The sequence below is a fragment of the Strix aluco genome, chromosome 2 (genome assembly GCF_031877795.1).
Source record: "Strix aluco isolate bStrAlu1 chromosome 2, bStrAlu1.hap1, whole genome shotgun sequence".
Taxonomy (NCBI): Eukaryota; Metazoa; Chordata; class Aves; order Strigiformes; family Strigidae; genus Strix; species Strix aluco.
In genome coordinates, this window is record NC_133932.1 from 52,983,806 (window position 1) to 53,000,179 (window position 16,374).

At 38.9% G+C, this 16,374-nt stretch overlaps 1 protein-coding gene across 3 annotated transcripts in view; it reads left to right on the plus strand.

Annotated features, from left to right (window-relative positions):
- CTPS2 (CTP synthase 2) overlaps positions 1-15,193 on the plus strand; it is a 75,861-nt gene extending 60,668 nt beyond the window's left edge. For all 3 annotated transcript variants that reach the window (XM_074814735.1, XM_074814736.1, XM_074814737.1), the window contains exons 16-19: positions 81-177; positions 3,542-3,686; positions 12,668-12,778; positions 14,368-15,193. In XM_074814735.1, coding sequence (XP_074670836.1) covers positions 81-177; positions 3,542-3,686; positions 12,668-12,737 — 312 coding nt within the window. In that variant the 3' untranslated portion in view covers positions 12,738-12,778; positions 14,368-15,193. The remainder of the gene's footprint in view (positions 1-80; positions 178-3,541; positions 3,687-12,667; positions 12,779-14,367) is intronic.
- The last annotated feature ends 1,181 nt before the right edge of the window (positions 15,194-16,374 follow it).

The following is a 16,374-nucleotide window of genomic DNA, read 5'->3' on the forward strand; positions in this document are numbered from 1 at the left end:
AAACATTACAAGTAACTACTACTGTTTGTTAAATCCAAAAATAAATAGAACTGCGATTATTATTACTTTCAATATTTTAGGTGAACCCAGAATTGACTCACTGCTTTGAAGAGAAAGGTTTGAAATTTGTTGGCCATGATACGGAAGGGAACAGAATGGAAATTATTGAACTGGAGAGTAAGTGTCTTGTTTGTCTGTAGTACTTTCAGCATCTATTAAAACCATGTAAACTAAAGGTTGATAAGTGACAGGTAGGCACAATATTTATTTATTTATTTTTATTATTTGTAACAGCCAAGATCATGTTGGGGGATACTGCTGACTCCACCTGTGTATTACAGTGGGTGAAGATTCAGAGGATGTTAGGATAAGTCTTACGCTTCTCAAGGATTGTGCGTGTGTTTGATTATCAGGGAGAGACACGCTCCTTTTCCAAAAGGTCATAATGTATGAGTGGGATTTGGCTATATAGAATCATAGAGTGATTTGGGAGGTCATCTAGTCCAACCCTCTGCTTCAACACAGGGCTACCTTCAAATATAGATCAGGTTGTTGAGACCCATATCAGTCAAACTTTGTATCACCAAGTATGATATTGGTTGGACTTCAAACCACTCACCACTACTCTTTGAACCCAGCAGTCCAGCCACTTTTTAACTCAATTTGTAGTCTACCCATAGTCCATAGCTCCCAACTTGGATGATAGGAAACCATATCAAAAGCCTTGCTAAAGTCAAGATAAAGGAAGGCTACTGCTCTCCTTGCACCCAAAGCCTGATTGTTCCCAAGCTTGTGGTGCCCAATTGTCTTCCTGTCCTTCATGTGGCTGGAAGAGCCTTGGAGCAGGATTTGTTTCATAATCTTGCCATAAACTGGGGTTAGTCTGACTGTTCTGTAGTTCCTTGCCTTTCTTGAAGAAGGGCATGGTGACTGCCTTTTTCCAGTCATCAGGTACCTCTCACGATCACCTTGGCCTTTTAAAGATAAAAAACAGCTTCACAATGGCATTGGCCTGCTCCCTAAGTATTCTCCAATATTCTTAGGTCCCAATAACTAATATAGGTTCAGTTTGCTTGAGTATACAAAATATGTATATATGCAGTATAGCCTAAGTATAAAAACATCACTGGAATATATTACCTAGACAGGCTGTGAAATCTTCATCCTTGAAGATAAGGACCTTCAAAACTTGACTAGACAAAGCAGTCAGCAACCTGATTTAACTTTGAACTTGACCCTGCTTTGAGCAGGAGGTGGGACTAGAGACCTCCCAAAGTTCCTTCCAATCAGTTTGTGTCTCCTTCAGTTACCTTCTGTTTAGAATCGTAGAAAGAAGTCTGAAAATCAAATAGAAAGCAAGCACCTTTCTTTCACTGAAGTGATTCAGATAAATGAGGGTTTGATACTGTGGAAATCTGGTAGATTTAGACTGCTTTACCAAGAAAGACGAGTCTTTTCGAAAAGGTTCTGAAATGACAAGGAGCTACACTGCATATGTTTGTTGAATGCTCCACAGAGTACTCTTGGAAACAATCCCTTTGATTTTGCTCGATTCTTTGTTTAACTCCTTGCTGTTAAGTCACTGTTGACTAGATGAGTATCAGGCACCTGAAGATGCAGACTACCTTACAAAATCTTTTTTCTTTTCTTATATGGCCCCTAACAGCCATTGGTTAAGATAAACTCCATGCGCAGAAACATAAATTTATCATAAGAATACATTATCATCCTATGGAGTGCTATTTGTGACATGATACTCTTGAGAATTCATTTTATATACTCCATAGTATGTTGAAGAACAGTGCTGTAACTTTGAACCAGGGTTTGAGTATGGACACCTACTTACCATGTCAAGCAACTGCACCATGGAGAGCAAAGGATACATGTGAATTCATAAACTACTAATTGTCATGGTGTTCCTTGCTTGGTTTGTTCCTGATAGATTACCTCTGTTACGCATGCAGGTGTTGGGGGACTATTTTGTCTGCTCTGCATGAATCAACTTCTATAGAGAGCATTGTGAAATAAATCAGGCAGAATTTTTCAATTGCATGTTACTGTGAAAAGAATAAAAGCAACAGTAAAACCTGGAATTATTTCACAATGGGCTGGAAGGAGACTCTGATTACTAAAGAAAAACAATCATTATAGGGAGGAGGGAGGGTTGGAGCAGAAGCACGGAAATAACAGTACACCAGAAAGCTTTGAAGCAAAATATCCCCACAGGAAATATTTGATGCTTTGTCATTGTCTTGTTTAACAGCTTTAAAGGACTGAATTGCATGGTAGAGAAAAAGAAGTTATGGGATAAATTTAGGATCCAGGTTCTCTTTAAGACCTAGCAGAGAGAAGGGCACTATACTAGATTATATAGTTTATCCTCATAGGAAAAAAAAATGCAGCTTTCTTGTTATCACTTATTCTGTACTGCAGAGAAATTCCTTAAACGTTTGGGATTATTTTGGTAACTGTCAAACCAGAAGAATTCTGTGGTTAATTTCATCCAGTGTCCTGGCACTAGAAGTGGTTAATGTTAGCTCCTTTAAAACAATATTCAAAGAAGGAACAGGTGCACAGCATGGGAGAGTGTGAAAACATTTTTCCTTCCTTATCCTTTCGAAGAAGACAGAAGGAAAGCAGAAGCAGTGATAAAGAGATGCTTTCATTGGGAAACAGAGAGCTGAAAATTTAAGAGAAGATGAAGCAGCATGGCTTGTTTCGCTTAGCAGGCAGAGTTGAATGATGGTGATACTGTCATCCTTAATCACAGAGGCCAAACAGCAGGAAAGTAGAACACCTTAAGAAATGGATATAAGTTGACTGTAACAAAGATGGCCTGTGAATTAGGAAAAGGTTTGAAAGCAAAAGGAGAGAGTATTAGAAGAGCTTTCTAGTGGGAGAAAAAAAAACCTAGAGGGTGTTACAGCAGAGCCTTGACCCTTTGTGCATGAGACTACATGATGTAGCTACATTCAATAACAGGAGATTGGACTTCATGTCCCAGGAGATCCCATCCAGGCCTAATTATTTGAATCTTGTTTTCCCCAGTTTTCTATGTATATTGCTTTCATATCCATGTCTTAGTGTGTAAATAGTTGCTGTATGGTAATGCTTGGTCTTCTAGAAACTGTTTTATTTTTCCCTCAGATATGTATGGGTGCATGTTCTGAATATACATGCACAAATACATATAGGAAACCAAAACACTATCAAAATAACATGATACATGTAGACTTTGTGGTTGATCTCCCCTCCTGCCCCCCTTATGTGTCGGTACAGGTTTATTATTCAGATTTTAATTACATCATTGTGCACATTAAGGTTGAATCACAGGATGATTTTTCCTTAATTTGCCTTACTAACATTCTGCATCTGTTGTCAGTTGCTTTTCGTGGAAAAAGTTAAGGTTCCTGCTGCCTCGCCCTTAAATTCACACATGCTGATCTGGCTTCTGCACTGCTTTATCTTGACTTTTTTCCTAACAGTTGTTCTACTATCTTCTTCCTACATCTTATAATTTTCTTTGACATCTATCTTGTAGATCATCCATACTTTGTGGGAGTTCAGTTCCACCCAGAGTTTTCCTCAAGACCTATGAAACCTTCACCTCCATACCTTGGACTGTTGCTAGCGGCAACTGGGACACTCAATGCCTACCTGCAACGTGGATGTAAATTGTCTCCAAGGTAATCTTTCTTACTTGCCTGCAGTTTATGACAGTCACATTTTTGGAGGGACTATCCCGTCCTTCAATTCAGCAGTCCAGAAGAGGCAAAGGAGTTCTTCATGTATTGATTTACTTGTTCCTGTGCGTGCCTGACATAAACCCTAGTGTAAACATTTCTGTAAGCAGTAAGCACAGTTCCTGACTTCCTCCTTGTCAGGGGCTGTTAGAGCTAAAGCCAGATCCATACGTTATAACCAGAAAGAAGTAAAAAACCTTTAGTAAATTTATGTGAAGTCAGTGGCCTCCTGTGTTACCTCTCATTAATGGTAGTTTCACAGTAAAGGAGATTTGCTAGAGGATCAAGCAATGAAGTGAAATTCTTACCTAGTTGTGTTTGAATGATGATAGTAACAAAAGGAAAACACTGATTTTATTTTGCTGTAACTAAATAATTAATACCATCTAGCAGAGACGGGCCTGAAACAAAACAGTTGGGTTATCTTTAGATTTATGGAGGGGTTTGGATCTAGATCAAAACTGCATGGTTCAGCCAAACTAAAAACCTTTATCCCAGTTCCCTTGGATGCAAGAGTTTTTGGTTTACTGAATGTAGCAATGGTTTTTAACCAGTGTTAACTGATTGTTGTTTATTTCAATGATATTAATAACAGTTACAATTTCATTACGATAACAGTAATAAACAGTTCAGAGAGAAGCCTAAGGTACAATAACAAAAAATGAAAAAAAATTTAACATAAATCGCAGAATGACTGAATAATAACACAGAACAGATTCAGCTCTGGCTTACTGGCTTTTCCTCTAAACAAGGCACCAAACTTACTTGTTTTGTGGATTGGAGTTTTTTTGAGCATTGTTTTCTATTAAAATGAGGTCCTTTTCTTAAGTGAGAAATAGAAATTTTATTCAGGTTTCAGTAGTGATGGAAAATAGCCAAGCTAGACCAGATAATCTGTTTTGGTACCCTGCTCCTTGTGGGTATCAGTTATCTTTTGTAAATGCACTTAATCCTTTTCTTACCCTGGCCAATTGTACAATGTACATACTGAGTTTCTTTCTGATCTGCAAACTACAGCTTGATGGAAATCCTCCTCTTACCTTAGCCTGTCACTGTTATTAGTGGTCATAACATTATCTGCCATTCAAAATTTGTGCCAGTGCATTACACAGGTCAAATTTTTGTGGTGCTTGGCAGGAGGGAGTCTTCAAGCACAGTGATCTTCAGTCTTTTCCTCTTGTGGTCACTCTCTGCCTCACAGTTCATCTTATTTCCCAGGTTCCAATATTCTTTCCTTTACTGCTTCCTCCCATAAGTATACCCATTCTTCTCCCTGAGGTAAAGAAAAATTACTTTTTTTTTGAATGAGTGATCTGCATGTGTCCTGCTAGTTTAAATTCAAATCCTTTAGCATTATAGCAAATATGTTTTCTAACCTTGACTTTAAGTTTCAGCAGTTACCGACTGTGCCACACTTATACTTATTTGAATGAATCAATAAAAAAGAATACCCAACTCTTTTTCTTCATGTTCATAAAATAAACTCCCAACCAACACTTAAACATTTAGCAAAGACAAAAATTCATACCGCAAAACTTTATATATAAAAATACAAATTTTACCATTTACCTAGTTACACAGCAATCAAGCAAACCTCCTCTGTCTTGAGAAAGAGCATTGAAATAGAAAATATTTTGAGGCTAAAAGAGTAGCATTTTTCAGGGAAGAACGTTCAGGAGGGAATTTCAGTGCTAATTACAGCACACCCCCTCATATTAACATACCCACCTGCTGAGTGGAAAGGATTTCCAATTTAAACCTTTAAGCCTCAGAATGCTAGTGATTTCATTGAGCGGTAAAGCTAAGGCATGTCATACAAGACTGAAATAAATCTGAGGAGAGGATTTTCTGCACACCTCATCCAGCGTTGCCTATATGAATTATAGTTATGTTGTTGATTACAGCAAAGACGTAGCCTGAAAGAGAATTTGTGGAGGCTGGCAAGTTGAGCAGATTACCTAAACTAGGCTGTTAAAAACACTAAAAAGAGAGTTAATGATGAAGTCCTGAGACAAAAGGAAATAACATATTTCAGCGTGAGATTCTTAACAGGAAATCATTACCCCAGAACGTTTAACAGCCTCATAATTAGGACACACTTTTAGAACATCTGACACCTGGACAGAAGCCCTAGCTTCTAAGCAGAGCAAACAGTAAATTTAAAGATGCATCGTACCTCCCAGGTGAGTGCTCTAAACAAATAAAAGTGAATAAAAAAAGTGAAAAAAAAAAAAAAATTTTTTTGTGAGGCCTAGTCTGGTAGACAGTCCAAGGATGCTTACACACAAGCATGAGCATAGTTTGAGACTGGAATGCATCCTTTGGGGTAAACTTAGTCCCAGAAGCTTTGATGTGTACAGAGACAGTCAAGAACTGAGCAAAGGATCAGAGTAACTCAGTGATGAGTTATTACTTAAGTTACCTGAAGTGGTAGTTGGGCATCTAAGTTGCCTTTGTGGTTTCAGCCTCTCATGCTTTATGGCATGAGTGCCTAACCATCAGACAAAGCCATGCACTTCATTTCCTTGTGAATGCTTTTAGATCTTGACCTTTTCCAAATCTTTCCATGGAAATACTGAAGTGACCATTTCATACATAGCTGAGGACAGTGAGCAGCTGCCAGTCTACATGCTTCATTTTAAAGGACAAAGAAAACCAGAACCACAGGAGACTCAAAGTGTACAATACCCACAAATACATTGGTTTTTAAGAGAAACCAAAAGGTTTTAATAGAAAACTAGTGAATGAAGAGGGGAACTTCAGATATAATGTTGTTGGCTTTTACTTAGTCTTGTGGAATTTCACTTGGAAAAAGTAATAAAAACTGGCTTATCTTTGGGAACAGTGTCATATGGATTGCAAAACCACTGATGTACAATAAAGCCATGTTGCTGGGGTTTTTTCCCATAGCAAGTTTAGCATCAGCAAGAGTAGGCTACAGTATATTAATGATATTTGCAAATAATATAATTCAAAGAGGAGCTGAAAGCACTATTCAGAACAAAGGAATAACATAAAAAGATACAGAGAATTTAGAAACCTGAGCTGAAAATAATGAAATCTTGTGTTTCTTTGGAGGAAGAGAGTAACAGGCTAAAGATAAATAATTTAAACACAAATGTCCAGTAGATGGGAGGAAATATAGGAAGTGAGATATATTCCTAGGTGTGGGCAACTAGGACTGCTGCCAAAAGAAATTTTTACAAGTCATTAGTGAATATACTAATGGAAGGCACCAATCCAGTGCCCTCTAGTCACAGAGTAATCTTAAATTCTGGGCAGGTTATTAATAAAAGATGACTTATGAGTTGCATTCAGAGACAAAGGAACAGAAGTGGCCAGAGGATAGGAGTGGTGCATAAAGAAGAAAAATCTCAACAGACTTGTCCATATGGTGCTTACTGCACTAACGTGGTCCAGCTGTCTCCCAAACCAGCTGTGTAGGGATGTTTGGGCAAGCACCTATAAACAGAACAGGAAAGAGCCTGTGTGACGTGTTCTGGAGTGACAGAGGAGATAGGGGCAGGGCTATCTCTGATGTCCTCTGTGCATTGTCCCCAACCAATAACACATCTGGCACAGCTTCATATTTGTGCCACTGGCCAAATACACACATTTCAGAGGAAAGTGAAGGAAATCTTGTGGCTTGAAGACTGTCAAGAGAACAGCAAGAGAGGGGCTGCTCCACAAAAGACAACAATCCAGAAGCCAGGGGTGGCAGCTGGTACTAGTAGGGGTAGTGTCCTCGCCAGCAGGAGTCAGTGTCATGGTCACCAAAGAAGGCAAGTGGTCTGGCTCCAGTGACAGTCACCATGTCCTACAGACAGTCCAGTGCAGAAGTACAAAGTGATGAGTCAGGTCTGAGGTCAATCCAGGAAGTCCAGTCGACAAGTGACTGCAGAACTACAGAGATGGGTACAGGCATGCCCGTGACATAGCTCAGGCAAGGACTGGGGGCCAAGGCTCCTGGGCCCATGGGTGAATGCCCCAGGGGAAGCTGGACAGGGCAGCTAAGATCTATTGGTGCCCTCAGAGCTCTTACAGAAAACTACAGGAAAAGTTTTAAAGGAAATCCCTTCTCAACCATAGCAGTACTTAGTGATGAACTTAGTAATGGTTAGTTATGGCAGTTAATTTGTCATTTTAATGTTAGATGTTTAGAGTGAAGATACTTCTGAGCTGGTCACCCCAAGTTGTCTTCTGTGGTTGCTAGGTGAATATGCACTCCAAGGGAGCCAGACAGCTCATTGTAGTGGTTGAGTGGGTCAGAAACATTATAGCCTGCAAGTGCCTGTTTCTTTCCATTGACTGTAAGAAGCTGGTGGTAACTATCTCAGATGAAGATGTCTAAAGAATTAAATCCCATGCATGAGACTCAGCTGAGAGTTTTTATAATACCCAGATATGTTCTGGCATCTTGGTTATGATTTTTTTGTAATGCTGGGTACTGATAAAACCGTTATCCTAAATCCAGTTACGTGAGTGCAGAAGTCTGGCAGGTTGGAACTGGGAAGTCTTAGGTATGTGCTGAGGGATTCTTTGATGAAATGATGTTTCATGAAAGCATAGGATCATATAATGATGGTGATCATAATAATATATGATCATATAATGATTATAAAAATATGCACTGAGAAATATGGGTGACTGCAATTATAACCATTACACAATCAAATATGCATTTATTTTAATAATATTTTAATGACTATAATAATTGTAATAATTCAGCTTTATGTGGAGGGATAAATAATTGACAGATTTCTTTTTGCTAGGTTCTTGATAGCTATAACAATTTTTTGTTTTAAACAGCCACAGCCTGTACTAAATGTAATTACATTTATCTTTAATTTGCATTGAGGAAGAAATGCACTTAGCTTGGCTCCTGTCTTTACAAGGAATAGCATTACTGTAACAATTGTTTAAGTTGTTTACATTTCTGGAAGAGGACTTTTTTGTCAATGATACATTAAAAAAGGATGAAAAAAAGCCCCTCTGAAACTGTGTCAAATCCTTTGTTTTTAAAGAAAGTTGATCTGGATTTTCCAAATGAAACAAACAGAACGTTCAAGGAATACCCATTTTACAGTTACCTGTGTTTCTTAACAAAAACATTGAAAGCAGGCAGTTTGGTACTTTTGAGCAGCTGTTTGAGAAATACAGGTTTAAAATTGATCTTGATTTAATTCTAGTGGTTTTGTAGCTGAGATTGGTTGCTGGGGTGATGCATTCCAGCTTCATGCCATGTGGCCCCAGCTATCGCCTGCCTTCTGTACCATACCAATAGGGAATCTTCTCATCTTGCCTCCTTCCATGCCTTAGACTGATGCATGGCGGAGGTATGATAATGCCTCTGTCAGTAGAACAGAGAGATCTGAAATGGGTGTGAATTTGGTAATAATGGAGCATATGCAGGGGAAGCTCTTTTTATTGCTTACATCTTGAGAAGACAGGGATCCAAGAATGAGTGAACTTTAAAACAAAACAAAACTCCGTAAGATAATTTCTCAACAGAGGATGTTTTCCTTCCTCCAGTCAGGAAATGTGTTGCAGTTCACTGCAAAGTGAAATACCGGCTAGGTACTGGTTGCAGTTAACTGCAAAGTGGAATGTCAATTTGAAACATCTACTAGCTGGCATTTCACTTTCCAGTGAATGCATTTCCATTATCTACAGGTAGATTGGGTGTAAGGATCAAAGTGACCAAAATTCTTCATCCTGATGACTGAAGTGATTAACCAGATGCAGTGACACTGCATACTGTTTTCTCTTGGCCACATCTTTATACTCTGGATCCCATTTAAAAAGGGTGTAATAGAACCACTGTGGTGGCCTTAGATCTGCTCACTAGCTCCTTTTTGTTGGAGTCCACTGTTGTAAGAATTGTTACAAACAAGGTGAAGTGGGTGTCAGGTTCCTGCCCAAGATAATTACTAATTAATTTGTACACAAACTGAGAGGAAACTTGCGGAAGGAAATGTAAGCATATTTTTTTAGTTGAGGGCTCAGTGTGAAAAAGAATTTCATCATGGAAAAGCCAGGCTTATTTGATTTCCCACCACCACCACTTTCATAGCTAGCACATTTAAGTAAGGTTACATAATATGAGTGACTGTGAGCCCAAAATATCCATTTGGGATTTGTGTTTAATATCCCTGTAGCAATTCAGTGTAATTTGAAAGGAAGTACACATTTATTTTGAAGAGAGGTATGATGACTCATTTATGGTTCATACCACCTGAAGTCTTTCTTCAGATTACTCATCAGTTTAATACAGTTCATATCACAGTAAATCTTACGAGCTGGACATCAGCACTGGTTTGAAGCTATAACACCTAGCTGCAGATATACCAAGATTCATGAGGCCCTGTTTACTTTCAAGTCCACTGGCAGCTTAACTCTTGAAGAAGTTCAGGTTTCCTTGGAGTCCAGATTGTTCTTGCTACTATGATACCACAGCTTCTGGGGGTGCTTAGAGATATCATTCAAGAAACTGTGAGACTGACAGTTACCTGAGTCTGAAGCCCAAGGGCTGATTCTTGCCATTGTGGCACTGCCTGTTAGAGATAAAACTGACTTACACCCAACAGAACAGTCCTAAAGTAGGGGAAACTGTGAAGTGCTATTGCAGAAATCAAGGATGTGATGACAAGAGCCCTTCTCTGGGATGTGGAGTCAAATCTTGCACTGAATTGGGTAGTGTGGGAACAGGAACAAAATTGTCATCGTCTGAGTAAGTGTTTTAGCCTCTGAGCTAGTGGCTAGCCAGTGACCCTCAGCTTCTGCAAACTGGAAACAGGCCTGAGGAGTTGGGGTGGTAAGTCAATGAAATGACGGAAGCATCCAGCGTTGTGTGACTGCTTCTGTGGGTGAACGCCTCTAAAACCTATGTCATTGAGTGGGGGAAGACCTATGATGAGAGTGCTGGGTGGGGGTCAGCGCCTGTTCAAGAGATGAAGCTGAGCAGTTCTCCACTCACCTTATTGGTCTCTGCACATTTTTATTTAAGCATCTGTCTCCCATACTGTTGTATATGGAGCTCTGGGATATGTTTTTGGGCTGTGACTGCCATTGGGCAGCAGAGCTGAGTAAAAAAAAAAGTAAAAAAGTTCTCTGAAGACTTTGAGCTTAAACTAGGACTATCATAAGATTACACAGCTCTCTGCAATCACAGTTTTACCCTCTGTTATGTGCACAATTTTTGCTGTGATGTGAAAATGCAAAACTGTTTTAATAATACTGAATTTTTATTCCATGTTTCCATGGGTACTTTCAGAAAGAAGTAAGTACAACGTCGGTGATGTTGTGTTTGTCTGTGTGCATCTGGCATGCTTGTTCATACTGTTAACAACACTTTCCTCACTTGAACTGTGTAATTGTTTGCCAGCTGGTGAAATGATCAAATTGAGCATTTCTCGGTAGACTGATAGGACACACTCTTTAGAAGAACTGCATCAACAACATGTGTGTCATGAAGAAAGCACAGAATGCTGTAGGCAAAGTCTTAATGTTTGAACAGTCAGAATATCTATGCTGTCTTGTACAGAATATGGTACAGTGATTTGCTGTAATTTGGGAGGTTTTCCTAACAGTCAGAGGTAGAAATTAAATGAGAGGACTGTTGGTGCCATTCCTTCTATCCCACTCTATTAAGATGGCTGTGTTTTTACCTAATATTTGATTTTATTTTTCCCCTGAAGATGAGAGGGTGATATTCAGGCTACAAAGCAGTGCTGAGCCAGTATAGCTGAGCTCAATTTGTTCACTGTTCCACATTACAGTCTAGATCAAAGATCTCCAGCTGCAGGATTACATAGTTCCCCTTGAAACATTGCACAGCAGGCAGTCACTGTGGATCAACTGATAAGGCTGTGTCTAGGTGGGTCATGGGCTGGTTATGTGCTTGATGTGTCAGTAGGAGATCACGCCTGGAGGTGGGGAGTGTGATGTGACTGAGGTCCTGTTGACTGGAGGGTGAAAGGTGTATGTGATAAAGAGTGAGATGTGACAAGACAGGTGTGCAGTGGCTGGAGTAGAGTTGGTACCCAAGGCGTATTTATTGCTGCTTAAATGTACTTGTCAGTTCCCTGGGCTCCCTTTACTGCCTTCTGATCTTGGGAAATTCAAGTATCTGGAAAACAGACTGTAGAGGTGAAGTGTGGTAGGAGGAGGTTGAGGCTGGAGGCTCTTCTGAATGAAGATGTGCACTTAGAGTTACGATAAACCCGGAGACCCAATAGACATCACAGCTGACAGAAAATGTGATTTGTGGGCACTTCTTTCTCTCAGTCACTGAGGTGATTGCTGTTCTTCACTGTTTCCTTGTTCTGGCCACTTATAAGACAATCACTTGCACAGCAGCTTTTTCTGTGAAAACTGTTCTACTTCTCTCAGGAAATAGCAGAAGGGGAGAACTGTCAGGGTATTGCTTGGTGCAATGAAAATGATTTACATTCTGACTGGAAGAGTAGGAATTATAATTTAAGTATAAATTGAATCATTCTGAGTAAATAAAGTTGTCTTAACTATTTATTTGGTCAAAACAATCATTTACTTTATGATAAATGAGAAATTCCTTTTAGTCTTGCTCCGAACACCTGTTAGTCTCCACGTTGTTAATCATGATCACAGGCACACAGCACCAGCAAACTGTAGAATGAATGAATGTACAGGAGCCAAACAAAAAGAAATTGAACATACTGTTTATCAGGTAGAATAATTTTTCTCATCAGGTCTTAGACTCCAAACTCAAGCCCATTCCTGTAGAGGAAGCTGTTCTAAAATACCAAAATCAAGCATGAGCTCCAAGTAGTTTTCTGGAAGTGGGTTGTATTTGAGGAAAGTGTTGGTCATAGGCATCATCTGGGTTGGAGGGTTTGAAATAAAATACTTGTTTTAGATTCTTCTGACTGTATTGCTTTTAACAGTGACAGCTACAGTGACCTCAGTGATGACAGCTCTCCAGAAAAAGAGTTTCCTAATTCAGAAATGAGCTGAAGTGATTGTATGAGATCACAGAAATGGATGATGCTACTGAGGTAAACTGAATCGTTTTGATACTGCTTTGTGACATTTATTTCTTCTAGACTTAAAGCAGGAGACAAAGTTATCTTGATTCTCCCTTTTGTTTCAAATCCCATCTGAGAGCTTATGTTTTCTTCCTTGCCTGCAGCACTTAATCGTTTTCCTCTTCTGCTGCTTAACTCTGCAATTGTGATATTAAAGCCTACTAAGTGTTTTGGGTACAGCTTAGATGTAGGATGCTGTGTACAAAATCAAGTTGTGTTAGTGTTTGGAGACACAATGAAAATACATTTAAAAATTATGTTTTCTTTGTTACTTCAGTTTGCAAGTTTGGATCACTTAAAGTACATTATGTTGACATAGCTTTTTATTTTACATTAATATTAACCTGTAATTACATTTGATGCATTGATACAACAAAGACGTCCCAAGATAAATACTTGGATTTCAACTGAAGACTGATAGAGATACAAACAAGTTCTATAAAATTGTAGTTTTGTTTGCCGTAGGCTTTGCCAAAGTGATGTTGGATTGGTTGTTTTTTCACCTGTGAACATGGTAGCTATAGATTTCCTTTCATTTTGGAGGTTATATTTCGTGTGAGACACCTGATCTCTGCAGGATCTGGGTTTGAATCTTAGTCTTACTTTATTTTCCATAAGAAATTTATCAGAGTTGTGGCTCGTATGGTACTGATACGTGTGTACATTCGTGCTTTTCAGTATTCCTGAGCACTTCCTTAAGCAGGACACAACTTTGCCCTCTGATTTTATTTCTCTCACATGGTGTAGCCACTAAGCAGCTGTGCCAAAGAGATGTTTAGGGCTGCATGTGAATGATGCATTTCTGCTTGATGGCCTCCTGATTGAAATACTGGCATGAGATGCTAGAAATTGAAATTTAGTCCTTAGCTGCAGCATGGGTTTCTTCTGTGATTCTTAGTTTATTTCTTTTTCCCCTCTCATGGACCACATATTAAAGATAATAATACATCCCCAAATCATGAGAGTGGAGAACAGAATGTCAGATGATTTCATGACCTGGTGCGTGCAGATACAGTAGTGATGCATGTCCTAGAGTGACACATAGTACAGGACAGCCCCTTTAACGTTGACCTTGCTTTCCTCAATGGAATTTATGAATGGTAAGTCTCTGTTTACCATTGCAGCTGTGACTTTTTCAGTGCTTGGATGAATGTACTTTTGTGATGCTTTTAAGGAGTTGTCAGTAGTCAACCTGATTTTGTTTGAACATGTCACTAGCTGATACCTGTATTCAACTGAATTACTCTAGAAAGGATTAAATAACTAATTCTAGATATAAAAGAAGGATAGAAGCATTAGCTCATTTATTTTTATCTCTGGGTTAATTCTACCCATTAATCAGATCTGGATACATATGTAGACTGTATTTAGCCTTGTGGTTTTGCTTTTATTCTGTTTGACCTAGATGAAATGTATCTACTTGTAGTATTTACCATAGGATTGCTTTGAAGTCGGTCAACAGATTTGAGAGAAACTGACATAAGCATGAGTTACAGAAGAAACATTTTTAATAATTTTTTTTCCATTTATTCTTCATTCTCCCTCTTTTTATGTTGCAGAAAGTTGGGAACAGGACAATATTGAATAGAAGAAAGTAGAAGAGTAAGCTGCTTACAGTCCTCACAGTGTCTCCTCTTATACTGTTTTCAATAATTCTCTTTAGAGATGACAGTTTTACTGTCCCATAGCAAAAACTGTTCTGTATAAATGCTGTTTCTCTTTAAAAATGGCAAAATGGTAGTGCACCTTAGCTTTTAATCATTATTGATCTTGTCCTATATTTCAGAATGATCTTGGATGAATATGTATTAATTCGCTAGTTCACAACTGTTCTTGATTTGAAGGAAGATTTGATTGGTTTTGGTTTGCCTTAGAACAGGAAGATAAAACGTGTTAGTTCTTCTGAATGAGAGGGGAATGCACTAAAAAATCTAAGGGAAAGTTGTCTTATCCATAAGCAGTAGAGAACTGTTTCAGGTTTGTTTCCCTATTAAGCTTGTTGTATAGATATATTTTTATACTTTTTTGCTGTTCAATATGTACAAACGAGAAATTGTTGCTGTATTTCAGCTCTTTGTGATTAGAATAATTCATGTTGGATACATGTCTTTTCACTTTGCTTTTATAAGTGATTTCACTTTACAGAAGTTCATTTGCTTTATCTCTCCTGAAAGTCTGATAATACTGAACATAATTCTGACCTACAAAATTACAGAAGTTATATTAAAAGGTGGTTTTGTATTTGTATTTTGTAAGAGAGAGAGTAAATACACTCATATGTTAAAAAGTCATTTGAACACTTGTATGAAAAGAAGAACCAGTCATAAACCTGGAGCTCCAGCTGTGCAACACTCAGTTAATTTCAATAAATGAGTATAAAGATGAGTTAAGGTTCACCCTTATTTTCCCTTCTCCAGTGACCCCTCCATGGTCATGGCACTCATTCCCCAATAGAATAGAATGATGTATTTTAATTTAGAAATCACAAGTTACTCCACTGCATGACAATTGCAGACAGCGCTGCAATGCCAGGACTGCAGCCTGAATCACTGAGGCAGAAAGGGAAGGTGGGAGGTGCTGTACCATGTTTAAGGCTGGATCCCATTAGCAATATGACATCATCAGACTGGTCACAGAAGCTGGACATGAGCTGTGTAACTGGCGGCCTCAGAATGCCTGGGACACCCTTTCCTATAAAGAAAACTTCTGAATTTTAGTTTTGTGTTTCATTTTGGTTCTGGGCAAAGTGACTTTTTAATTCATCAAAAGGCACATATCTGTACAAAAATAAAAAGCACCGTGTCCCTTATTACAGCTTTGTAAAGCAGTAAGTTGGAGAGCTTTGCATTGCTTTAACGTATCTCAGGTTACACAGCCAATTTCTCTCTTCACTGAAAGAAGCTTTAATGGTAATGAAATATAAAATGTATTCCTTTGGCAGTGTTTTTCTGAGATGGTTTGCAAATGCATGCCTTAGAAATAGCAGGTATTGACAGAATTGGTGTCACTGTCTTCCCCAGTGGAAGACACTTGCCACTGGTTTGTGAAAGGTGAAGCATTTCCTACAATTGTCTGTAACATGCAAATGTATTTTCAAATATATTAAATTATGTAATTCAGAAGTGTTTAGATACTGTGTTAAAGAGTCATGGTGCCAGTTGTGAACTGTGTTGTCAAGGAGGGAATTTTTCATTTAGTCATGTCCCAGTTGTATTGTCTGTGAGAAGCTGTGATTTATCCAAAAAAATGAGGGGACAAAAAGACATACAACCTGGAGTGAAGCTATAGACAGCACCTTAATCTCCCAGCACCCTTACCAGTCCTCTTCCTGCTAACTGTGCTACACAGAGCAGCATTCTGGAGACAAGCACATCACTGCCACAAGGGATCCATCTCCTATTGGAGCTGACAGAAGCAGCAGCATGCCATTTCCAAAATGGAAGAAGGCAAATGAGCCATTTCCAGCCAAATCCTGGCCTGCATTAGGAGTGTTGCCAGCAGGTCAAGGGAGGTGATCCTACCTCTCTATTCAGTTCTGGTGAGGCCACACCTGGAGTGCTGGGTCC